We start from the raw sequence: 26018 nt of genomic DNA on the forward strand, positions 1-26018 counted from the left end.
CAGCTGCCTCCTGCACGCCCCCTACTGGGGATCGAGCCTGCCACCCAGGCATGTGCCCTTGACCAGAATCAAACCCAGAACCTTTGAGTCCACAAGCTGACGCTCTACCCACTGAACCAAACCAGCCAGGGCTGTATAAGTCTTTATACATTTTTTGATATTAACCCCTTATCAGATAGTTTTTATTATAAATGGATGTTGGATTTTGTCAAATGCTTTTTCTGTATCTACTGAGATCATATGATTGTTAGCCTTCATTTTGTTAATGTGGTGTATCACATTGATTTGCTGGTATTAAACCATCCTTGCATCCATAGAAAAATCCCATTGATCATAGTGTGTGATTACTTAATGTATTGTTGAATTCAGTCTAATATTTTGCTGAGGATTCTTGCATTATGTTCATCAGGGATACTGCCCTGTAACTTTGTGTGTGGTGCGCTTTGTTTTGAGCATCAGAATAATGCTGGCCTCGTAAAGTGAGTCTGTAGTGTTCCCTCTTCTACTTTTTGGACAGGTTTGTTCTTACTTCTTTTGAATGTTTGGTGGAATTCACCAGTGAAGCTGTCTGGTCCTGACTTCTGTTCCTTGGGAGGTTTCTGATTACTGGTTCAATCTCCTTTATGTTTTATATCCACTTCTTTTTTAATTGAGATGAAGTTCACAGAATATAAAATTTATCATTTTTACAATTGTAAAGTAGACAGTTCAGAAGCATTTAGTGCACTCACAGTGTAGTGCAACCACCGCCTCTAGTTCTGACCCATTCCCACTGCCCCAAAAGGAAACCCTAACCCTCTCCCCCATCCCAGGCAACCACTAATCTGCTGTGTTTCGGTCTTTACCTATTCTGCATCTAGACTCATACAGTATGTGATCGTTTGTGTCTGGGTCCTTCCACACAGCATACTGTTTTGGACATTCCATCTGCATGTATTATCGCTTCATCCCTTTATGGCCAAATACTCCATGGTATGGATGCACCAGTTTGTCCAGTCATAGCTCTTTCTTGAGATTACCTTATGCCAATTCCTTCTTAGCTCTAGGACTTCCGTTTCCCCAGTTAACTCGCCTTGAGTCCTTCCCACTGGGGTCCAAGTCCTGCTTCCTGGGTGGCAGGTTTCCTGAGCCTGCAAGTCTCAGGCAACACGGAGCCTCTTGATTGGGAACTGTGGCACCACCCAGATCAAGGGTCTGCTGCCCAGGGCGCCCAGCCAGCCTTCCAGGCCCTCCTGACCTACCTACCCTCTGATGCCCACAGAGTACAAGGCCAGCTATGCCCGTAATCGCTCCATCCGCTCAGTGGCCATCGAGGTGGACGGCCAGGTGCACCATGTAAGTCTGGATGAGGCATCCCAGCCCCGCAACCTTACCAAGCGGCACTGGCCAGAGGACCAAGAAGACAAGGATGGCGGGGACTTCAGTGGCACTGGAGGCCTTCCGGACTCTTCCGTCCCCAACCCCATTAAAGTCACACATCGGTGAGAGTCCAGGCACAGGTTGGGGGTAAAAGGGACAGGCTGGGCCCTCCTCACCCCCTCAGGGCCACACATCATGTGATCCCTTCTCTCGAGCAGGTGCTACATCCTGGAGAACGACACGGTGCAGTGTGACCTGGACCTGTACAAGTCCCTGCAGGCCTGGAAAGACCACAAGCTGCACATCGACCATGAGGTGACCCTAGTCTGGGCAGGGAGCAGTTCTCGCCACACTGGGGGTGGGGGGGAGGGGGTAAAGCCAGGCCCAGGGAGGAGAGGTCCCCACAGAACATGGGAAAATTACTCCGTTTCTTTGCTGGGAGTCTGGTAACTTCAGGTGGAGCCAGGGAGCCCCCTCTGCACCCACAAATGTGGGCAATGGCCAGAGGCCACCCCTTCTCACCCAGCCCCCCCCCCCCGAGTTTCACAGCCTCCTCTCTCACTCAGATCGAAACCCTGCAGAACAAAATTAAGAACCTGAGGGAAGTCCGAGGTCACCTGAAGAAAAAGCGGCCAGAAGAATGTGACTGTCACAAAATCAGGTGAGGAGGCAGCAAAGGAACCCCAGGAAGGTCCCTAGCCGTCATGTAGGACCACTCCTGGGAACACAGCATCCCTCTGTGACTCCTTTCATTACTTTTACCTCCTTAAGGCCCAGGGGAGAGACACAGAGGCTGCCCTTCCTCTCTGCTCCCTCAGGGTAAAGACAAATCAGTCACACACATCCCCACTGTCAGCCACTGGCACATTCCCGGCACCCCTCCCCCGCCCTAGCCAGCCAGCCGCCCAGACTCATGCACTGCGGACAGGCAGGCTGCGGCCGGGGAAGCTGGCTCCCAGGAGGGAGAGGGCCTCTGTGGATTGCCCCTCAGGAATCCCATGTGGCTGGAGGTCCCATTACCAGCCCAGGGTACCCTTGGCCCAAGGGTCTGCACTCCAAGAGCAGCACTGTCCAAATAACTTCTGTGATGATGGAAATGCTTGTATCTGCTGGCCAGTATGGGGGCCACCAACCACGTGTAAGCACTTAAAATGTGACAGTGTAACTGAGGAACTGAATTTATAGTTTTGTTTAAAATGAAATAGCTACACGTGGCTACTGTAACTGACAGCCCAACTGTAGCATCTCGGCTACAGTCCCAGAAAGGGATTGTAAAACACGGGTGCCCCCAGGGCTGGCCCTGTCCTGACCAAGCCTGAGGTGGGCGGGGGGTGGGGACAACCACCTGGTGATGCGGAGGCTGAAGCCACACAAGCCAGGCACAGCTTCCAGCCTAGGCTGACGTACACCTATCCCAACCTTCTCTGTGTGGCCCGAGCCTCCAGCTAGGGGGTTCCCAGCTCACACTGGCAGGAAGGAGCCAGGCAGGCAGGGAGCTGCCGCACTGGCGAGATACCCTCCTGTCGCTGCATCAGAAAGAGGGACCGTCCCGGAACCGCACTTTGTACCCACCCAGGAGAACTGTTCTGTAAGCAGCTTCTGAAACCTGGGGTTTGGGTTCTGTTCCAGTTACCACACCCAGCACAAAGGCCGTCTCAAGCACAAAGGCTCCAGTCTGCATCCTTTCAGGTAAGGGTGGCTTAAGGCCCGGGGGGAGAGAGACAGAGGCTGCCCTTCCTTAGGCTAAAACAAGGAAAAGTAGTCCTGGCCTTTCCCTGGGAAGCTCAGGACTGACTCCCAGATCAACAGAGGTCTCCAGTAACCCCCCCTCCTCCCGGTGGCTGGAGTGGTTACTGCAACCCCACCATGCAGGTGGGACACAGGCCCAAGAAACTGGTGTGAGCCGGAGTCCCAGCTGCCTCCTAATTCTCTCCACCTCTGTGCTGCCTCGGAACTGTAGTGGGACTTGGAGGTCCTCTAGGGCTGTGCTCACAGCTCTCTGGCAAGAGGAGCAGAGGTTCAGGGTCAGTGGCCCCTAGGAGGCTCCAAGGTGGTGAGGCCAAGAGAGGTGTGGCCCTATTTGCCCACAGGAAGGGGCTGCAGGAGAAAGACAAGGTGTGGCTGTTGCGGGAGCAGAAGCGCAAGAAGAAACTTCGCAAGCTGCTCAAACGCCTGCAGAACAACGACACGTGCAGCATGCCGGGCCTCACATGCTTCACCCACGACAACCAGCACTGGCAGACCGCGCCTCTCTGGACACGTGAGCAAGCCCGGGGCCGGCCGGCAGGGCAGCTTGGGCCACAGGGGCTTCTCCAGGACCTCAGCTTGCCCCCTTGCCAGACCCTACAGGTCTTTCGGGAACAGGTTCCCTGACAACATCAGGGGTCAGCAAGTGCTCCCAACAGGCCGTGGCTCAGGGGGCCGTCCTGGACAGGAATCCCTGCTGGCAGACTGGGTTTCCTCCTGCAGGCACACTCAGGGCATGCTCTCTTCCCTTGGCAGTGGGGCCCTTCTGTGCCTGCACCAGCGCCAACAACAACACGTACTGGTGCATGAGGACAATCAACGAGACCCACAACTTCCTCTTCTGTGAATTTGCAACCGGCTTCCTCGAGTACTTTGATCTCAACACAGACCCCTACCAGGTACAGACAACCCACGCTGGAGAGAGAGATGCATGGGGCCCCCATGCAGAAGCGATAAGTTATCTGAGTCTCTAAGACAGAAGTGAGTTGTGAAGCCCCGGAGAACTTCGGGGTTCCATCTTCCTGCATCTGCAACCTAGACCTTATTACAGCCTCTTCCCTAGTGAGGTTAACGCGGGCTGTGTGGGAACTTGTGAAGGCTCCTGGACTGTAGGGTCCTCAGGGCCAGGCCAAACCCTGTTGGGTGCCTGCAGGGACAATAGCAAGCACTCATGCAGCACTCCCTATGTGTCAGGTGCTTCCATATATTAAATCACCTGTGGCCCAAAACACGTAAGACAAAGAGGAGCCACAGAGTCTGGTGAGTGGAACCAGCATGTCTTACCTCAATGGACGGTCACTACTGAGCTCAGCACTACAGCTTCTCAGCAGTGTGGCCTTGGCACCTGCTGGTCTCCAGTGTTCCAAGAGAAGGCTGAAGTCAACTTTTTACATGAAATCTGACTTTTAAATGCCAGCCATTCTATGGTCTGCCAGTCTTTCTCCTTAGGTAGGTCATCCCTGTGTTTACAAAAGGGCTTGGCAGAGCATGTAGGTTACTCAGTCATCGGTAGCTCCCAGACTAGGCAGGGACCCAGGGACTGTGATGGAAGGCTGCTTAAAGGCAGTTTCCTAACCAGTGGCTCCAGGGGCTCAGTGTTAAGCACACAGGTGATTTTACACATGAGTTTTTATCCTCATGAAATGAGAGCCTGATGGGGCTAGAGGCAAAAAGTAGTCCTTACTGTTCCAAACTGGCTCCTGCAGAAACAAAGGTTACCATCCCATAGCACCTGCTACTCCCGACCTGCCTGCAGTCAGTGCCCTGGTTGGGAGCAGAGGTGGGGGTATGGGGCCAGCACTCACCTGGCTGATAACCCACCTTCCTTCCAACCAGCTGATGAATGCAGTGAATACACTGGACAGGGATGTCCTCAATCAGCTACATGTACAGCTCATGGAGCTGAGGAGTTGCAAGGGTTACAAGCAGTGTAACCCCCGGACGCGCAACATGGACCTGGGTGAGTAGACGCCCATCGCGGGGCCTGTAACCCGGCAGGAAGGAGTTTGGGTTCACTCTGACCCGAAAAGTGCACCTAGAATCACCAGGAGTTGATGAATTCTCACCATGGCTAAAAGTCACCTTCCCAACATCCACCAAGTGCTGCTGTCCTTGTCATACGTGCCAGCCGCTGTGCTGATGACCCTATGACAACCCTCGGAGGTACACCTGGCTGTCCTCACTGTATGGATAAGTAGAGTGGTTGGCTGACTCCAAAGCCCACGCACTTGGTCACACTACCATATCCTCTAGGGGACTTGCCAAGAGCAGCACACGAACCTCCCACCACCTGCCTTTCTCAGGGCCCTTGGCTTTCTGTAGCATAGGTGTTTGTGCCCGTATCTGCCTCCCCCACCATGACCAAGGTCAGTGTTGAAGGAATGCATCAGGAAAGCTCACCTAATCAGCCCACTCTGCCTGCCTAGGGAACACTGTCAACACCATGGGTTTGTGACGAAATGCCGTCAGTGTTTAAAAAAAAAAAAAAGCAGTTATAAAATTCTTCATTGCTTGTTCCATATTTACTCTAAATTCACTGTTTCTATTTTGTTCGTTTCTCTTGTTTAGGACTTAAAGATGGAGGAAGCTATGAACAGTACAGGTATTTGGTTTTGTTTCTAAAGCCTCAGAATGGTCCCATGTCGAGGCCCATCCTTTAGTCTAACCTCTGTGACTGCCCTTTCTCTGGTCTGCCAGGGGCCTGGATCGCCCACCAGTAATAGGTGTCACCTAAGAGACCATCTTTGTATTGTTCTTTGGGGGTAACTCTTTCTTTCTTGGTGATGGTTAACACTCATTCTCCTTTTGACACTTGAAAACTTAGGCAGTTTCAGCGTCGAAAGTGGCCAGAAATGAAGAGACCTTCTTCCAAATCACTGTGAGTTGAGGAACCAGTTTACAAATAGAGACCTGGTTCTGGCTTGCTTCGTTTTGCTAAGGCTATTCTGTGTGCATGCCAATTACATATTACTCTCATTTGTTCCTACAATGAGAGGGGAAACAGTACTGTATGTCTTTCCTGTGAAGTAACATCCTTGAGTACATTTCATGTTTTAGGTTAATATCCTGTCTATATGCACTGTTGTTCTCTACAAATAATCTGTGCCTGCTAAACTCAAGGCATTCCTTAGAAGATGAGAAGCACTTAAATATTGTAACTGCCAGACACCTTGAAGGCTGTGGCTGCAAAAGTGTTACCTGGTCCTTATATAACATCAGCTGGGCAGCTTCATTATATCGTTACCAAAATGTCCGTGCTGCACACTCCAGTGCTATTAGAGGCTGGCAGGGGGCTGAGAGACTGTTGGAACCTCGAAAGGTCACCTCTAGTCTAAAGAGAAAGGCACAAATGCAATGTAATTTAAAATCCTCTGATTCATCAGGGAAATCCAGAAACTCAAATATGTGTGAGAATTTTTTTAACATTGGCAACTAATTTGACATTAAGTTACCATGCAGACAGACAAAACGCCTTGATGAGCTGCCATTTGCAACCTCTGCCTGTTCATTTCTTTCCTTATGTGCAGAGAAGCCTATGCAGCTTTAATAGGGCCAACTAAGCATGTCTCTGGTGCTCCCAGAATTAAGGCACATAATCTTTCTCTCTCATATTCTCCTTGGCCACTATTCTACCCCTATCTTTAAATGCCAACAACTGACAATGTAGATATGAGGTGGTAGCAAGCCTGGTCTGAGGGACCTAGAAATACTCCTTCTCAGCAGCCACATCCTTGAAGCAAAGCTGGCGCAGCTGTAGGACTGAGTAATCATAGCAGCATGACAATCAAATACTGAGGCAAGTCTGCTTTATTCCACAGGGGACAACTGTGGGAAGGCTGGGAAGGCTAAGCAGCATGGGATGGACCTCCCAAACAGAGGCATCATCTGACCATCCAGACAATGCAAAACCCTGTGTGATTCCAGGCAGACTATGCTGTTAGCCAGGAGACCTGAGAGACACAGAACTTGCTTTCAGTCAACATGGCAAATTCTGGAAGAGAACTACCACGAGTAGTGCTACTTCAGGAAGTCCATTTTTGCCCTTGCTTTTGCTTTGGATTGTACCTCACCAGCTGCACAAAATGCATTTTCATATCAAAGTCACCACTAACCCTCTCCAAGGCTCACAAGGGAAAAAGAACAAAGAGAGATTTTTTTTTTTAATTTCCCCAAAGGTGAAAAGTCACTGGAATATTTTTTTTTAAGTCACAGGGGAAGACCAACCCTATTTTAAATCCTCTTATCTTTTGGTTTGTCACGAAGAACGAACTAAGAGGCAGGACAGAGGCAACGTGCAGATGCTGGACGGTGCACAGTCGGATAGCAAGTCAATAGCACAAAGAAGTGACACTTACCTAGCACTAGAGCCCTGGCTGCCTCTGAAGAAACGGACTTCACTGTAAATATGTGACTATTTACATGTAACCAGCGTGGAACTTAGGGGATCTAAGAAGAAACCCAGTTTTGAAGCGTGGTGGTGTCAATAAACACTGTGGCCAGTGTGAGAGAAAAGCCCTGCAGTGTGGACAGTTCTGTTCCCAACCAGGTACCATGGCCCCTATGCCTGTGTTCTCTCTCCCAGAACCAATGTTTTCTGAAGTACTGAAAAGAAATGAAGTTGATGTACAATCCCACATTTTAATGAAGTTGTATTTGTAAAGAAATTTTGTAGTCTAAGTAGTGTCATACAATGTTCAGAACTTCAGCCAATGACCAGAAGTCAGTATGAGGTAACCTTTGACATTTTGTAAAAGGCTATTCTGGGGAGTTTTGTTTTTTTTTTTGTGGGTTTTTTCCCCCTTGAAATCACTCAAGACACCACCAGTCAACAGCTTTTTCAAAGGAGACACCCTGGACTTGAGTGGGTTTTTAAGGGAGAACAGAGGTTACAAATTAACGACTAAAATTTACCATATTTCAAGGAACTCACAGGTAAGTCTCACATTACACCAGCTTTAGGACCTCATTTTTAAAATGTGTTAAATCAAATGCAAAGCAATTGCTAACCCTTTTCTAACCTGGTGAAGATAGCTGCTAGAAACAGGAGGAACCTCAGCCATCAACTGATCCAACCCATTTCTCATTCAATAGATGATCCCTTAGAGCTCACCTTTTGTAAGAACAATTCCATGCTTTTCAAGATTTCTTTTTGGAACGAGTTTGAAGAGTATAATCTCCAGTTTTGCTGCACACAATAAGCAGCATTTGGGGGGGGGGGGGGGGAGAGATTATTTTAACCTCACAGATATAGCTACTATTATTTGAAATAAGAGTCCTTAACTTTCTTTTTCACCCTTAATCCAATAAGGATTTTTCTTTAAATAAATAAAGCAAGCTCTTTGGCTTCAATTTTAAATAGAAACCTTTATTTACAATGACACCCAAATGATCAGCAAAACAGTCATAGCTTACCACACAACCATCTCATAAGTTATCCCACGTGGTCTGGAGTCTTTGCAGTTTAAAGGATGGTTTAGATTTCTTTAAAAAACAACATTTAATGTAAACTTGATTGAATTCATTCTCAACACTTTAAGTCAATTCCTGAGAATTTAAATATTGCTCTCAGAATGACATTTCCATCTTCAAAATCCCATACATTGGAAAGAGAAGAAGAGAAAGAAGGAAAAAAGAACACCCTGCTCATTAAACAGTTTGCCTTGGGCTCAACAGCAGCTCCTGCTCCTCTGCATCTCCCACTTGGGAACAAACTCATGGCTTCTGCAAATAAAAAGGGAACTGGACAGGCATATGGGTAACGGGCAATGCATTCTGTTACTTTCCAGCTGCATCTATCTCTGGATCAAAGAACTTTTAGGACAGCAAACCAATGTTCTACAGTACCTCCCCTCTACACCCGCAACTCACCTCGGGGAGCGAATAGGATTAAGCAGTCTTACTGATTGATATTTACACCTTTCCATCAAGATGTACAACTTAGAAAAGTGACATCATAATATGAACATTAACAATCTCTCTTTGTTTTTTTAAAGGAAGAAACATGTACCTCCTTTATATCATTTTGATCTTTAAAAATATATTATATATATATATCTTTGGATTCAGCAAAAAAGGTATATTGGAAATATCTCACATTCTAAAAGCTGATGAAAAGATTACTTATACTGTTCACCCAACAAATACCAAGGTTTAAAAAAGTAGGGAGAGGAGAGGTAGGCAGCAGGAGTACAAAGAATTATCCAAAAAAGATAAAAGGGCAATAAAGGTTAAAAACAACAAATTATCTCAAAGACTGCATCTATTAAAAGAAAATCAGAATCTTAAGTTTGCACCAATAAAATGAACAAGTAGAAAATATAAAAACTTATAACTTTTGTTTTTTCATATAAAAAAGGGGTGCTGCCTTCGTTAGCCTGGAGCCAGGACTAAGGAAAAGAATCACAAAACTTTTTGTTCTTTTTTAAAAGTCAAGAAAGGTAAGAGCACCATTCTGTTTCTCTCACGCACACACAACTTAAACAAGAAAGGTTCAGACATACCTCACACAACTGTGTCTAAAAAGACAGACACTTAGTTATGTCTCTGTCTCCAGACAGGAGGATGTGTTATCTGAAAAGTACAGGCCACTATGATGGAAGTTGATGGATTTACAATATTAGATTTATTTTTAACGGGGCAGGAGGGAATGGGGTGTCAGATTCAAATCCATTCTAGTGGTGGTTCTGGAAATACCGATTTCACTTATTCATAAAGAAATTAAATGATCTTACCTTAGAGGCACCTAGAAAGATTAGCTCAATGTGTGTGAAATAAAAATTAACTGGCTCTCAATTATTGCTAGGATGTGACACCAAAGCTAACAGAGACATTTGAAATTCATAGATATTCCAAAAACCCAATTTCATTCAATTATATGAACCTAATAAAGTAAACCAGATACAGGGAATTAAATCTGATTTTTTTTCTACTCCCAACTGACAAGTGTCAGGGAGTGGTGACAGCAGACAAGGGCAGGGGTAGCAGAAGGAGGGAGTGCAGCAGTGCTCAGACTGCAGCTCTGAATCATGCAAAACTGGCTTCCCGGGGCCGAGTCCTTACGAAAATTACCAGGACACAACTCTTATTCTCAGGGATGGTGAAAGCATCATGTTAGTGAATGACAGCACAGCTGAGCAGACATCGGAAACCACACATCAAGGATTCCACTCCTGAGAGCTCAATTGGGATTCAGGTCCTAGAAACCAAAACCTAGAGCAATCCTCAAGTGGACAAAAAGACACCAATTAAAAAAAAAAAACCATGAATTGTTATTGTTTTATTTATGGACCACTTTAAATCAAATTGCTTAATATTTTTAAATTCTTGATACCTTTTTTTAAAACGTTTATTTTCCCATGTCTATTCTTTCCCCAAAAATTAACAAAGTGCTTAGTTCTGGTAGAAGAATTTAAAAAAAAAATGTAAATGCCTACATCTAAACAAATGATCTCTTTAAAAAGCTTTTAGATTAAGAGACTGAAAAGAGCGAGGCATCTAAGGCTGGAGAGAAGGAAAAGCTTTGGATCGCTGTCCTGTCCCCCAGGCCAAAAAATTCAGGGATGTCTCTTCTATTTGTAACCTCACCACGCTGAGCTTACTGAAATCAACTATGTTAAATATTTAGCTTCACAAACTCTGTAAAAATGAGCTGTTGTGACCTACAAAAAAAGTATATACATATTTTACATGATATAATATCTTAAAGGTCATATTTACAAAAGAAAATCTATTCACAGAAAGACTGCGAAATTCTGATTCAGAATGCAGTACCTGGCCTTGGGTTTTCTGCAGTTTATTTTCAAAAAGCGTTATTGCTCTACCATATAGGCAAACGGTGACACCAGTACTTTCAACAACAACAAAATCATAGTTCTTATCCAACAGATTAGACAAAAACCAGGAATGTGATTCACCATTCCTCAAGACCTCAAGAATATTGCATTTATCCACTATTTTTTAAATAAAGTGCACTCGGCGGCACGTTAGCATGTGAAAAGTTGCTACTGCTGCAATTAAATACTGTCATCTCATTTCCCCTTCTACAAGGCCATTTGACATCAAGGAGAATTCCTGGAGGTGAAGTATGACAAAACGTTAGGAGGAAATAAAAAGCCTAACTAAAGCCTAGGACAACCAAGAATAGGGTTGGAGCAACTCAACACTATCATTAAAAGAGAATTCAGAAATGCCAACCCTACGAAACAGAACTACCTGGCAGTGACAAAAACAAATGAAGGCTGGCACGTGCTCTTCCTCCAATACTGCAACTAGAGAAACCAGATGTTCTCATGTCTCCTGATTTCTCCAACGTCCTGTACTGAATAGCCAGGCAGACAGAGGGCCAAAGGAGTGTTTTGTGATCAATAACACTCCGTTACCTCCAGAACCATCTCCCTAAGAAGCAGAATGCCAAAACTATTTGTTTTGAACACCATGATACATGGGGGGGGGGGGGTATCGCACTTCAGCTTAAAATCCAGTCCTATTCAAATGACATCACTTGGAATACCCTTGATGAAGATCAAAGCTGGTCCTTTCTTCAAAGCTGGGTGCCTAGAATAATGATTCTTTACTCCCGATAATCCTAGTGCAGTGTCATTTGTACAGTGATTTCTTCAGAAGTCCTGGTGTGGAGATGTCAGCAGTATTTCTGTTAGCAACCAAAAGAAACATGAGTGAAAACACTGCATAAGAAAAAATAAATCCCTATATCTACACTGATGGCTTGCAACATGGTTCTGGCTGACTGAGTCAGATTCCTTAAATCTCAAATTATCAAAAGTATCTAGTGGCCCAATGCCTTCAAGCCAAAAATTTTTTCAGTGACTATATTTTTAAGTTTTACATCGAAGTTAAAAATCTACCTAGGAATTTAGATTACAGTTGAGACTTGGGTTCCTTCCAGATATCAAGAAAAACATTTCGAGAAAGTGAAAAACAGATCCCATACCTGCTCAGGGCCCATGGGCATGCCAGACATGGGCATGGAGTTCATGTTCATCTGTCCCATGGGACCACTGCTGCCATTCATGTGCACCATATTATATGCAGGATTCCCCTGGTGGGCAAACTGCTGCTGGGGGAAGGAGCTGCAAAGGAAATGTGAAATTACCCTGAGTCATTTTAGTAACACAGAACATACACACAGAGACTATCACAATTTTGCCAAATGTCACCGTACTTAAGCAGAGGACATGAGAGGAAACTCCCGGACAGCCTGCCCTCTTTTTCACAGCTGTCTGTATTCAATGCTGTCACAGATACATGCATGGGAGGAAGGACTCACATAATGGATGCACCAAACAGCATTTTCCAATATGAACCCAGGCCTTTTGATCTCTCCATTCAAACAGACTTAACTCAAAAATGCAGAGATCATCTAAATGTTTGGCACTAGAATACGAATTGCTTTTAAAGTCCTTGTTCTTCACCTGTTCCTGGCCAGGTTTCCTGATGGCCAGCCTTTCATTTCCGAGGACTGATACATAGGTGCGGTGTGAGGGTGCTGCATCATAGGATTCTGGGAGGGACCCATTCTTGATGACATCATTGCATTAGGAGGACTGGACACTCGACCAAAGGCTGGATCTGGTTGTTGCCCCATTCCTTTAAAAAAGAAAGAAAAAATTACAATGCTCAAATGCTACTCCTTAGAACATCAGCTTTCTATAGTAATTTTATGTTCTTTTTTTTGAAAGCAGGGGAAGGTCACAAGTATAAGACACCGACTGTTGCCCTAACCGGTTTGGCTCAGTGGATAGAGCATCGGCCTGCGGACTGAAGGGTCCCAGGTTCGATTCCGGTCAAGGGCATGTACCTTGGTTGCGGGCACATCCCCAGTAGGAGGTGTGCAGGAGGCAGCTGATGGATGTTTCTCTCTCATCGATGTTTCTAACTCTCTATCCCTCTCCCTTCCTCTCTGTAAAAAATCAGTAATATATATTTTAAAAAAAAAGACACCGAGTGCTACAGGCTGCTGCCTGCCAGTTATTCTTGCTTCTCACCAAGACACCAACTAGAGTAACAGGCTTACTACCGAAAAGCACACTGCCTAGCCCTAGATCACTTAAAGCAGCAGTTCTCAACCTGTGGGTCGAGACCCCTTTGGGGGTTGAACAACCCTTTCACAGGGGTCGCCTAAGACCATCGGAAAACACATATTGAATATATAATTACATATTGTTTTTGTGATTAATCACTATGCTTTAATTGTGTTCAATTTGTAACAATGAAAATACATCCTGCATATCAGATATTTACATTACGATTCATAACAGTAGCAAAATTACAGTTATGAAGTAGCAACAAAAATAATTTTATGGTTGGGGGTCACCACAACATGAGGAACTGTATTAAAGGGTCGTGGCATTAGGAAGGTTGAGAACCACTGACTTAAAGGGTAGTTACTTCAGTAAGCTCTCTGTATAAAAGGGACTCCATATTACACTACTCACATTACTCTGTCCCTCTTTAGAGGGCAGAAGAGCTGTTGTCCCCAACTGGCAGGGGTGCATTCTGGAATGTAATCTCCTCAGTAGATACCACTATCTCCAAGAGGTATAAGCATTATTGTAATGATAGAGGCCCAGTGCATGGATTCATGCACCGGTGGGGTCCCTCAACATGGCCTGCGGGAATCGGGCAGAAACGGGCAGTCCAACACAGCCTGCCACTCCTGCTCATCCCAGCACCACTGCCCCTGCCGCCACCGCCGTCAACTCTCAGTAGGCTCGCTGCCACTCCACTGTGGTCTCCAAGCTGTGGCGGCCAGCCATGAGCCCTGCGCCTGGCACCCGTTGGTCAGCTGAGCAGCGTGCCTGCCCACTGGTGGTCAGTGCGCATCATAGCGACCGGCTGACCTTATATATATACTAGAGGCCCAGCGCACAAAATCATGCGAGGGTAGGGTCCCTAGACCTAGCCTGCAATCAGGGCCATCTTCCGCCCACTCGCCAGTCCCCAGTCCCACCCCGCCACCACCCCCCCGGTTCCCCATTGGCCATCCAGCGATTGGAGCCTGCAGGCTGGGGGGAGGGACCGAGAGGTGGTCAATGCACCTCATAGCGACTGGTCGATTGGTCGTTACGCCGTTTCGGCTGCTGGCCTTTTATTATATAGGATATGTATATAGAATAGATGTCTCAGTCACCGATAAAAGGAACTCAAAAGCCCACACAACACACCACTCTCTCTGACTTGACCAAGCATTCAGAGACTGTAGAGACATATTGGGGGGAACATGGTAACACCTTGGTAGTTTTCCAAATTAAGATATGGAGAGCGGGGGGAAAAAAACCAAGACCTGGAAAAACATACTCAACTATGACAAACTATCAACCTCAATGACAATTACCTGTGCAATGCAGTAGACATTTTTGTTCTGTTATTTTTAATTACATTTTTCTTGTGAAATAACAAGAGGGAGTGAATAGTATTTTTGTTCTTAATAAGCATCAGATCTAGTAAGTCTTAAGTCCTTAGTAATATTACTTTGGGACAGACATTTTCATTGTCAAATTTACCATAATTTGGTTGATATGGAAACTGCTGGGGTGGAGCCTGTGGCATGGCAGGCCCTGCCAAAACCCCATCCATGCTGGGGGAGGCGGTCACGTTAGGGGGTGGGCTGAAGGCCTGGGTCTGCTGCTGTTGCTGCTGCTGCTGCTGCTGCTGCATCATCATCGCCGCCACCCTCTGCTGTCGGAAGTGATGACTTAGCAGCTCCCTGCTGCGCTGGGCAACCATCTGGGCATTAAGAAACCCCTGCTAATACCCAAGAAAGAATCAGTTACACACACAGAGCAAGAACCAGCCGGTTTCATACATATAGTACCCCCACAAAAAACATCAGGTATCAGAGAGAAAAAAAACCCAATGCCTTTCTATGTAATTACAAAAAAGGAAAAATGTACAATTCTCATCATGATCAAGGCTTTCTATGGGTAGGAGGGTGAAGATTTGCAGAAGAGGGACCTAGAAATTATTTGGGGTCAGGAGATGAAAGTAGACAGTTGTCAAGCTTTAAATAGATAACATTCAAACTTTTCAGAAACTATGAAAAAAAAATACAAAATGAAAAGGGGCAGGATTGAGAGTGTATTGGGGAGAAGGGGATTTGAAACAAGGGGAGAAAAAAAATGAACGGGGTTACACTTGGAAAGCAGGAATCCATGCCAGGTAGTCTTACAGTCACTTTAAACCTCCGAAAGAGGAGGCAGAGGCAAGGAGAAGCTATCTGGAAATCCGGCGGTGACAGGATCAAAGCACTAAACAAGGAAGCTGGTTGGTGCTCTACCAGCTGGGAGACACCATCTCCAAAAGCAAACCTTTATTACTGATTTGGAGGGCACCCTAGCTTAGCTTATACAGGATGTCTGATTATCAAGAAATACAGATATCAGTACTTCCAAGTGCACCTAGACAGTGAAAACAGAGCATTTCGCTGTTGTTTTTTAATAATTATGAACAGCATTTCAGGCCACAGTAAAGGGTTTTTGTGTTATCCTCTGCCTTGTGCACATTAAGAAAATACCTTAATACAGTCTCCACCTTGGACTGGAGGTAGAACTTTAATATCATCCCTCCCTCTATGGGGAATAGATCATCTCAGAGGTTATTAGCGAGAGTAAGATTATGTTTTACTTATTTTCTTCTTTATTATTCTTACAATTTCAAATGTTGCCCGGGAAGCATATGGTTTCATAATCCAAGAACAGAGAAAAGTTTACAGATTATCTTAAATTCCTAAAAAGAAGTGACAGCTGTTTTCACAATACAGCAATTGACTGCAAATGGGAATTAATTTAAAAAAACACGAATCAGTGGTATTGATAAAAGAACCTTCCTCTTCTAATTCTTCCCAGTCAACAGCAAGAGCAAAGAATGAAAGAAAAAGTGTGATGAGACCACGGGATGGTTTCTTACACAAAAAAACTTGGAATTACTTTATTTAATAAACATTTATGAGAGCCAAGCACAGGCCACACCAGACCCTGTGCTGGACATAGGACAGTGAAACTGAACATCGAGAAACTTGTTCTTACCTGGGAGTTCACCTGGGGCTGCATCATGGGCCTCATCATCGCCGCTCCACCAGCAGTGGGGTTTTCCATTTTCATTTCCAGTGCCTGCCGGCTCTGGTTCAAAAACTGGAGAGAGACAGGTTGGTTAGGATGCAAATGGAACATGTTAATGCCTTTCCAAGTCCTCAACACTACCCAGGGTATTTCCAAATGTTCAATACCATGGTATTTCCAATTAGCCTGGGTAAGTCCATCTAAGCTGAACCAGTACACTTCCACACTTGATAAAGTTCATGCTGAAAAGTTTTTGGCTAGCAAGCATATGAAACTTTATTGTTTGGCATCAGAAGGAAAAGTGTAAGTGCAATTTTGCAGCTTAAAGAGGATCTTCAACAGGAACGCAAAGGATTTGTGAAGTCAGATGTTCTCTGGGATTGTTTAGGCAACTGGGGAAACAGCTTTAACTTGTCAGAGTAACCCTGAATAAACTACCCCTTCTGTTATCTTTTCCTAGGTAAATTTTATTAGAAAGAAATTGTAGAAAGTAAAATGATACCATGAGCACAATACAGCTTTCCTGAGCACTAAACTGACTTTTAGGAATACTCATACACTAGAAGCATGCCTGGCTCACCGGATTCTAAACTCATTCACTCGCTTGTTTATATGGTTCAGTCTGCCACCTCTGATAACTCAGCACACCGCAATGCAAACAATACAAACACTTAAGTTTTAAAATAGTTGTTGGGGATTAAAGAAACAATGAGAAAAATGTCCTATCTTAGCATATTAAGAGAGCTCAAGTTTTATAAAACATCTAGAAAGCAGATTCCATAAAAAGAATGCTCAGCCCTAGCCGGTATGGCTCAGTTGGCTGGACATCATCCTGTGCACCAAAAGGTTGCCAGTTTGATTCTCAGTCAGGGCACATGCCAGGGTTTCAAGGCTCAATCTTCAGTAGGGGGCATGCAGGAAGCAGCCAATCAATGTCTCACTCTCACATCAATGTTTCCCTCCCTCTCTTTTCCTTTCTAAATAAATAAAAAAATAAATCTTTAAGAATGCTGAAATCATTCAGGGTTAAATATTTGGTTATTACTATTACGAACTTTTAAAAATAGAAGTTATCTACCTCCAGGACTACAAAGTCACTTAGAAATACTTTTCTCTCCCAAGAGCAATCCTCTCTGAAACTGACTTTTTTAACATGTACATCAGACTATTCTTATAAAAAAGTACCCAATTCTAGCACACAGCCCCTAACAAGAAACCATCTATACAAACAAAATGTTACACAGAAGTGAAAACAAAAGGAATTTTAGTTGACAAGAGTTAGAGAGCCAGTGACACAAGGCCTGAAGAACACAAACAATTGAAGAAGAGGAGGCCAAAGGTAAAGCCGCTTTGGTCAAGGCAGAGCATGTGACTGGTTACCTGTTGGCCCTGTAGCCTCTGCTGAAGCTGCATTCTAAGTTGCTTGGGGGTGTTTGTCCGAGGTCTCATGAGGTTGGCCCTAGGATGCATTCCCTGGAGAGGAAAATTGCCTTGCTGGTTCATCTGACTCATCATAGAGTTAAAAGATGGTGATTGTCCCTGAAGATTAAAGCCTCCTTGCATTGGAGTCCCCTGTGCTGGATACATCTGCCCATAAAATGCTGCCTTCTGATCCATCATTACTGTTGCTTCTTGGCCTTGGAAAACATCCTGTTTGGGCTCCAAAGCTTGTCCCTTAAACATCGAACACATAAACGAACAGTGAAGTACATCTGGAAAAACAACTGAAATCAAATGCTCTAAAGAAGGTGAAAAATAAAGTTAATATATGTGAACAATGATGTAGAGTTCCAAAAGCAAAACCAAGTTTAATGTCTGAAGTCCCATGAGAACAGAGACCACGCCCCATCTTTCACAGCTGTGGTTTCACACAAATAGACACTCAAACATTTTCTGCGCCAAGTATCTACAATGTATTAAGTACCTGGAGAAATACTATTTGTTCCGGACTAGATTTCTGTACCAACATGGTATATATGAAATAAATCAATATATAAAATAAATCAATTAAAATCACTATGCTATATTTACAAAATTCTAACGTAATTTGTAAAAGAACATTTTTGAAGTTTGCAACAGGTGATTTAGGTAAATCAACAAAAGCTCATGGCCCCTGCAGCGTATTCACCTAAAGATGGTCATCCACTACTATTTGTCAGTAGTGGGCAGGTTGGCTTCCTTCAACAAGTAGTTATTTATGAAGTGCCTGTTATGTGCCAACATCACTTCTGCTAAGGATGTGTACAAAATAATGTCCAAGAGGGTGACAGAAAAAGATGTACCAATAAATATTCTGAAGGAAGGAAAAGCCTGCCATGCTAAGTCAAGAACCACCTGTCATTACTGCATTCACCTTTATCTTCTTATCCACAGGCACAAAATGCCAAGTGTGCAGTCCACACCCTCACCAAGCCTTGCCTTAAAGCACACTTCACCCCACTGTCCTGTGACACCACACTGGCTTTTCTCCCACCTCTCGGGCCTCTTCCTGGAGGTCTGTTAGTCCTCTTCTTTTCTCTCTTTCTACTTGGATGTTTTCATCTACTAGCAACACCTGCCAATTTTTTGGTCTCTAGTTCAAATGTCTTTGAACTCTAATTTTGCTTATGCAAATGCCTACATAACATCTTTACCTAAATGTCTCAGGCATCTCAAATTTAACATGCAGAAAACAGAAGCTGTGATTCCTGACAGCCCCACTCCCAAAAGCCTGATCCTCCTCCAGTCTTTCCTGTATCACAACATAGAATATGGCAACACCATTCATTCCGAACTAAGTCAGCAATTTTGACTCTTCCATTCTCCCTGCCCAAGTGTGGGTATGCACATGCATGTACACACGGTCCGCCAAGTCCTGTCAGTTTTGCCTCCATGCACATGGTATATCCTTCTTTCCACTCCATTGCTGTGGCCCTTTCCAAGACACCTCTCGAAATCTTGTCGTAACTGGCATCTATGTTACTACAAAGTAGAATTTCTACTTTGTCCCATCATCCAATTCCCTTCTCCAGACAGCAATCTGAGATATCTTTTTATAAAGAAAATTTATACAGTAAAAATTACTATAGGTTTAACATAGCAAATTGATCCTGCACATTTACCAACTTTCTCTTGCTAACCCTACTAAAATGAAGCAAAAAATTAAAAAGGTACTATTTATCCACAAAAAAATGAAACTAAAGAAGGCAAACAAGATCAAATAGTTCAATAGGTATCTGAAAGACAGAAAGTGAAAGGAGCAACTCAACAGAGCAGAGAAACCGAGACCCATGTGCCTGAGAGGAAAACACACAAGAATTGAGCAAATGTCTCCTAAGAAGTCAATCAGAGGCTCCTTGGGGAGAGCAGTCAGGCACAGTGCTCACAAAGGCAGTTGGTCAGAGTCTGAGTATAGGGCAGGGGGGGCCAACTACCCTCTGCCCTCAGCCTGCTCCCCAACTCCACATAGCCAAGTGTCTGTACCTTCTACCTACTCTCCCCAAAGTGACTGGGTTCAGGGATACCAAGCACAGGAGAGGGTAGGAGCAGGGCAGAGGCTGAAAACAAAAAATCTCATATATTTATAATTTCTAGAATTTCATCATTTTATATCTTAACACTATGGGATCATCAACTCATTTCTCTAGCCCAGCTCCCAAAATGTAACCAGGCAATAAAAAAATTTCCAGGCAAGAAATGGAGAACCTTTTCTAGAAAAACTATATAATGGGAGTGGAGGGCATGGAGGGCCAACAAATCCACGTTGCAATTTGAGGAGTCCTGAAATAAGACTGGTCCTGCTTTTTAATGCATCACTCTTAAATATAAAAAGGTAGTCCAGAATCACCAGATATTTGATGCTGAAGCTTCCAACATTAGTGCCTCAAACAAATAAAAACTAACTTAAAAACAAAGATTAAAAAAAACAACCAGCATCAACATAACACCCAACATGTCAACAGGCACCCCAAAAAGAAAAATCAACAGGTGAAGAAAAAAATAAGAGAAATTTTATACTTCTGTTGTAGTATCTGGGGAGACATAGCAGTGTGTAAAAAACAAAGCAAATAAAAAGAAGGCAAGTAACTCAGAACAAATAAACAAAAAACAAAACCCTATACAAACTATACCTGGATCAGTCATGAATCAAAATAATGTAAATACTGACTACCTACTTAACAACAGAAGACATAATTATATTGGAGGTACAAAGAGCACACATGCACATGTGTATGTAATGGCTATGGGTATGTGAGTGTGCACTGGAAGAAGAGGGGATAAAAAAGCCAATCCACAATTTCTTATCTGAAATTCCAAAAATCCAGTAAAGCTCTAAAACACAACCACCTGACAATTTTTCATTAGCAACAAATGTATTTAACAGCAAAACAAAACCTGAATTTATATGAAGCAATACATAATTTCTATATATCCCAGTTAGCATGACTATTTATGTATCTTGCTGTTAAGTATTAACATGTTTGATCACAGTCTCTACTGCCCAAAAGCATAGTACTGCTCAAGAGTCTACCAGAGATATTGTGTAATGTGTGGTATACATAGACCATTTACCTTTCTAAAATCCAAAACTCCTGAATTCCAAAGCAAATCTGACCCCAAGATTCTCAGATGAGAAACTATGAATGCGTAGTCAACTACCATATCAGGAATACGATAGACTGAAGTTGATAAACAAATAACTGCATAAGTATATTACTCAGAAATATCATCAAAATAAGTAGTTGAGTTTCACTACCCCTGAGGCAAATGACTGTAATTCTTCAATAAGTATATTTTGTGTCATTTTATTAAGTTACAAAGACTACTTTGCTAAAAATAAAAATTAATTATAAGAAAAAAGGAAAGGTTTCATCAGTACCCTGCTTAAAATCTTCCATCGCTTCCCAATGTAGTAGAGAAATAAGATGCTACATTGAGATGGCTTTGTGGCACCTTGCTTCCATTTGCCTCTCCATCATCATCTCATACCAACCCCTCTGTGCTCTTGCTGACTTTCTGGAAACCCCCAGAAAGCTCTGTCCTGCCTAAGGTTGAGTTAGCAGTGCCTCTTCTGAATGTTCTTCTCCTAGCCATTTGCAGATCTGGCTCCTTCTCACCCTTCAGGTGTCACTTATATGCCATCTCCCAGAAAAAGCCTTCCTGGCCATTCAAGTAAAACCCCAGTTATTCTTTATCTCATCATCCTGAGTTTGAAAAAACAAATATTTTAAACTAAAGAACAAAACTATAAACAAGCCACCACTACAAAGAAACTGGAAAAACTATTTGCATTAGATAATAGTCATACTTCAAATCACATCTCAAATATGACTCTTTAGACAAAAATTTGACACTGCACATACTACCTTAAGAAAAGGTCCCTTTATGCCCGGCAGGCATGGCTCAGTAGTTGAGCATCGACCTCTGAACCAGGTCACAGGTTCAATTCCCCCTCAGGGCATATGCACATGCATGTGCCTGGAGTTTCAGGCTCGAACCCCAGTAGGGGGCGTGCAAAGGGCAGCCAATCAATGATTTTCTCTCATCATTGATGTTTCTATCTCTCCCTCTCCCTTCCTCTCTGAAATCAATTTAAAAAAATTTTTAAAGAAAGGTCCCCTTTATGATAAAGGTTTCATAGTATCAAATGCCTTTTCTCATAACCTCTACTTCTGTGTGGCTCCTGATGTCTGCCTTCCAAGTGGGATGTGAGCTCTGGGAGCAGGGATTAATTTGCTCACTATTGCTCCTCTCCGCATCTAATAGAGACTGGCACACAGAAGACAAATATTTGTTAAGTGAAAGAATCAACAAATCAATAACTAAACATAAATTACTGTTGCAGATAAACAAAATAAAAACCCCATCAGGAAATTATTAAAAAACACAATTAAATGGCAAAAAAAATTCAAAGTATGTTCAATCTCCCAAATCAAAGAAATACAATTTAAAAAAAGAATTTCTGTTGCCAATAGAGTGGCAAAAATTTTTTAAAATAATCATGTTCAGTATTTCTTTTGTAACTTGTTCATTCACACCATGTACTTTGTGTACACATTTGTCCCATATAGACTGAGAACACCTTAACAATTTCTCCTGCTTATCACTGAATGCACAAACCAGCCCCCAGTCCTCCACAATCTTTAAATAAATCAGACACTACAGACACTACAAAATGTATCTGTTTCAAAAAATACAGACTTATGAATGGCATATTTTTTTAAGACTGCATAGGTAACTGTGAATAGGAGATGATGGTGCTGGGTGATGACAGATTTACCATTAAAGATGGGTTTTAACATTTTAAAAAAGCTTGCCTTCCCAGAGTATATATTGCTTGGCGAGGTAATAAAGAGAGGTAATTATAAAAATGAGGACTCTTGCCCTGGACCGTGTGGCAACAGTTGGTTGGAGTGTCGTCGTCCCCATACACCGAAAGGTCATGGGTTCAATTCCTGGTCAGGGCATATACCCAGGTTGTGGAATTGATCCACAATCTCTTTTTCTTTCCTTGGTTGGAGTGTCGTCGTCCCATTACACCGAAAGGTCATGGGTTCAATTCCTGGTCAGGGCATATACCCAGGTTGTGGAATTGATCCACAATCTCTTTTTCTTTCTTTCTTTTCACCTTCTTTCTTTCTTTCTTTCTTTTTCTTTTTCTTTCTCTCTCTCTCTCTCTCTCTCTCTACACCTCCCCCCTTCTCTCCCTTCTTCCCTCTCTAAAACCAATAAAAACATATCCTCCGGTGAGGATTAAAAATAATAAAAATGAGGACTCTTACGTAGACTGTAATTGAAAAAATTAAAAAATAAAATAAAAAGTTATGTTACTACCCTGGCCGGTGTGGCTATTTGGGTAGAGCGTCAGCCCAAGGGTCAAAGGTTCAATTACCGGTCAAGGGCACATACCTGGGTTGCAAGTTCGATCCCCAGCCCCAGTCAGAGAGCATGTGGGAGGCAACCAATAGATGTGTCTCCTTCACATTGATGCTTCTCTCTCCCTCTCTCACTTCCCCTTCTCTCCTCCCTCCCCTTCCACTCTAAGTCAATGGAAAAAATATCCTCAGGTGAGGATTAACAAAACAAGTTATGTTACTTACCTAACATAAGTAGAAAGCAACATTCTTAATACTACACAGTAGCTTTATTGGATCATTTCCATAGTTGCCTAAAATCTGACATCTTTATAAAATAGTAGGGTGCTGGAAATAATATCACAATTATAAAGTACATTTTTTCAATTAAATGCTGGTATATACGAAGGTAGTGCTGTAACACAAGTAACCTGAAAGACACACAGGCACCTGCATAGCTTCAGGGATGTGTACACATGTTCTTCTATTTCCATGTTAACGCTACCTACTTGATTTACAAGTTCAGGGATGCCCAGAGCTCTGTCAATTTCTTCTAAGCCTGTGGCATCGGTGTTGCTTAGGAGTGTGTGCAGCTGGTCCAACAATGCTCTTTCATCATTCTGTCCTTCTAGGTTAGAAGGTGGCCCAAGAAGATCATCCAGAGAATTCCTGAAGAGTGGCCTAAAAAGAGACTTGCAATTACAATGATGCTTTTCCTCTTTAAAATAAAATATCACAATTACACATAATATTTTTAATATGCAACAAATACTCAAACACTAAGTATAAATACTAGGTGTACTGGTTAATAATGGTGGATTCTGTAATCAAAGAAAACACAATAATTTCAAGAAAAACATCAAAAGTGCTTTATTCAAAGTAATGTCCATCGCTAGCTACACATTTCCCCCATCTTTCAGGTAATTTGTGGATACCGTCCCAATAGAACTTTTCTTTTGAGACAAACCATTCAGAGACCCAATTTTGCACTTCTTCGTACATTTTGAAGTCCTGCTCAGAAAGTGCATGTGCCATCAATCGGAACAAGTGGTAATCTGAAGGAGCAAGGTCTGGTGAATATAGCGGATGGTTAATACTTCCCAAGCAAGATCTTTTAACGTGTCTTTAACTGGTTTTGAAGTGTGTGATGGTGCGTCATCATGAAGCAAAATTACTTTGCCGTGTCTTCTGGCACGTTCTGGTCGTTTCACGATCAAAGCATGGTTCAAATTGACTATTTGTTGTCGGTAGCAATCAGTATTAACGGTTGCACCTGGTTTTAGAAGCTCATAATACACCACACCTTCCTGATCCCACCAAACGCAGAGCATTGTCTTCTTTCCGAAGCGATTTGGCCTTGCAGTCTATGTTGATGGTTGATCTGGATCAACCCATGATTTCCTGCATTTGGGATTCTCAAAATAAATCTACTTTTCATCGCTAGTCACAATTCGATGCAAAAAAAGACTTTATTTCATGCCGTTGAAGCAACAATTTACTGCTGACTTTTCAGTTTTCCATTTGTCTTTCATTCAGTTGATGTGGCACCCATTTTCCTTCCTTTAAAATCTTTCCCATTGCTTGTAAACGATCGGAAATTGTTTGCTGAGCAACGTTTAATCTTTCTGCAAGTTGTTTTTGAGTTTGACATGCATCTTCATCCAACAATGCTTGTAATTGTTGGTCTTCAAACTTTTTTAGTTGACCTGGACATTCTTTGTCTTTCACATCGAAATCATCACTTTTAAAGCATTTAAACCAGCGTTCACAAGTATCTTGAGATGGAGCATGTTCACCATAAAGCTTCTCGAAGTATACGATAACTTTTTCTTCAAAATAAAGTAATGAATTAAAACTTCCCGCAAGTGCTCTTTTTTTGGCACGAAATTCGACATTTTTAAGCGTAAAAATATCTATGATGTTAACACTTTCAGCAAATTTGACATATGAAGTTTTGACGCCTGCTGTCAATACAACAAAATAGCATACATATCAAATCGCATATATATCATCATATGTGTAACTCCATCTATTGAAAAAAAATCCGCATTATTAACTGGTACACCTAATAATAAACTGAGTAGCAGAGAATAGGAAATGATATCAATTTAAATTTAAGGCCCACAATTTTATTTTATTTATTTTTTGTTTAATATAGTTATTGATTGCAGAGAGGAAGGAAGAGAGAGAGAGAAACATCAATGATGTGAGATAATCATTGATCGGCTGCGTCTTGCACGCCCCACACTGGGGAATGAGCAACCCAGGTATGTGCCCTGACCGGGAATCGAACTGTGACCTCCTGGTTGATGCTCAACCACTGACCCACACAGGCCAGGCAAGGCCCACAATTTTAAATTCACCAGACCATCATATCTAGCTTAGGTTTCCCCCCTCCCATCACTAAACTGTAACTGCTAGACCCCTAGACATTTGGGGGATAGCAAAGACTGGAGTGGGGGTGGAGGGTGCAGTTTTCAAGACCCTACAAGAATAAAAGTGGTAATAGTCATGTAAATTGAGAAATCAACAAAAGAACAGGAAAAAAGATAGAAACATTGCACTATCAATGAACTGAGCCTGGTATCCTGCCAAAATGACTTTTTGTTATACTTGGCCCACAGAGCTTATGCAGTGACAGGTATAATACAAACTCCATACACCACAGCAAGGTGCCAGTTCTCAAGCACATTAAACGGGCATGGAACTAGACAATTCTCCTGACTCAGAAAAACTCTGTGATGAAACTATTTGTTCTCTACTAGGTAAAGAAACACTCAAGTTAATAAATTCATGTCATGCCCTGGCCAGTTGAATGACCACTGTCCCATGCACGGAAAGGTCGCTGATTTGATTCCCGGTGAGGGCACATACCTAGGTTGTGGGTTCAATCCGCAGTTGGGGTGGGTATGGAAGGCAACCGGATTGATGTTTCTCTCCTCCATGGATGTTTCTCTCTCTCTCTCTCTCTCTCTCTCCCTCCCTCCCTCCCTCCCTTCCCTCC

The 26018-nt window shown here is 43.2% G+C and overlaps 2 protein-coding genes across 10 annotated transcripts in view; one reads left to right on the top strand and one right to left on the bottom strand.

Annotated features, from left to right (window-relative positions):
- Window positions 1-7872, top strand: part of SULF2 (sulfatase 2) — a 94948-nt gene extending 87076 nt beyond the window's left edge. The window contains exons 11-20 of one of the 2 annotated variants that reach the window (XM_023756168.1): window positions 1262-1481; window positions 1578-1674; window positions 1926-2020; window positions 2989-3048; window positions 3450-3619; window positions 3862-4004; window positions 4942-5065; window positions 5674-5707; window positions 5930-5983; window positions 6924-7872. In XM_023756168.1, coding sequence (XP_023611936.1) covers window positions 1262-1481; window positions 1578-1674; window positions 1926-2020; window positions 2989-3048; window positions 3450-3619; window positions 3862-4004; window positions 4942-5065; window positions 5674-5707; window positions 5930-5983; window positions 6924-6954 — 1028 coding nt within the window. In that variant the 3' untranslated portion in view covers window positions 6955-7872. The remainder of the gene's footprint in view (window positions 1-1261; window positions 1482-1577; window positions 1675-1925; window positions 2021-2988; window positions 3049-3449; window positions 3620-3861; window positions 4005-4941; window positions 5066-5673; window positions 5708-5929; window positions 5984-6923) is intronic. The other variant, XM_014458051.2, reaches the window with a different exon arrangement.
- A 577-nt stretch (window positions 7873-8449) lies between these two features.
- Window positions 8450-26018, bottom strand: part of NCOA3 (nuclear receptor coactivator 3) — a 97339-nt gene continuing 79770 nt past the window's right edge. For 5 of the 8 annotated variants that reach the window (XM_006091327.3, XM_006091324.3, XM_014458048.2 and 2 more), the window contains 7 exons: window positions 23524-23695; window positions 17562-17855; window positions 16149-16253; window positions 14628-14871; window positions 12537-12711; window positions 12056-12194; window positions 8450-11755 (listed from right to left, as the gene is read on the bottom strand). In XM_006091327.3, the coding sequence (XP_006091389.1) occupies window positions 11744-11755; window positions 12056-12194; window positions 12537-12711; window positions 14628-14871; window positions 16149-16253; window positions 17562-17855; window positions 23524-23695 (1141 nt within the window). In that variant the 3' untranslated portion in view covers window positions 8450-11743. Of the gene's footprint in view, window positions 11756-12055; window positions 12195-12465; window positions 12712-14627; window positions 14872-15575; window positions 15961-16148; window positions 16254-17561; window positions 17856-23523; window positions 23696-26018 lie in introns of those variants that run through there. The other 3 variants (XM_006091328.3, XR_002829904.1, XM_023756166.1) reach the window with 3 other exon arrangements.

The sequence above is a fragment of the Myotis lucifugus genome, unplaced genomic scaffold, assembly GCF_000147115.1.
Source record: "Myotis lucifugus unplaced genomic scaffold, Myoluc2.0 scaffold_90, whole genome shotgun sequence".
Taxonomy (NCBI): domain Eukaryota; kingdom Metazoa; phylum Chordata; class Mammalia; order Chiroptera; family Vespertilionidae; genus Myotis; species Myotis lucifugus.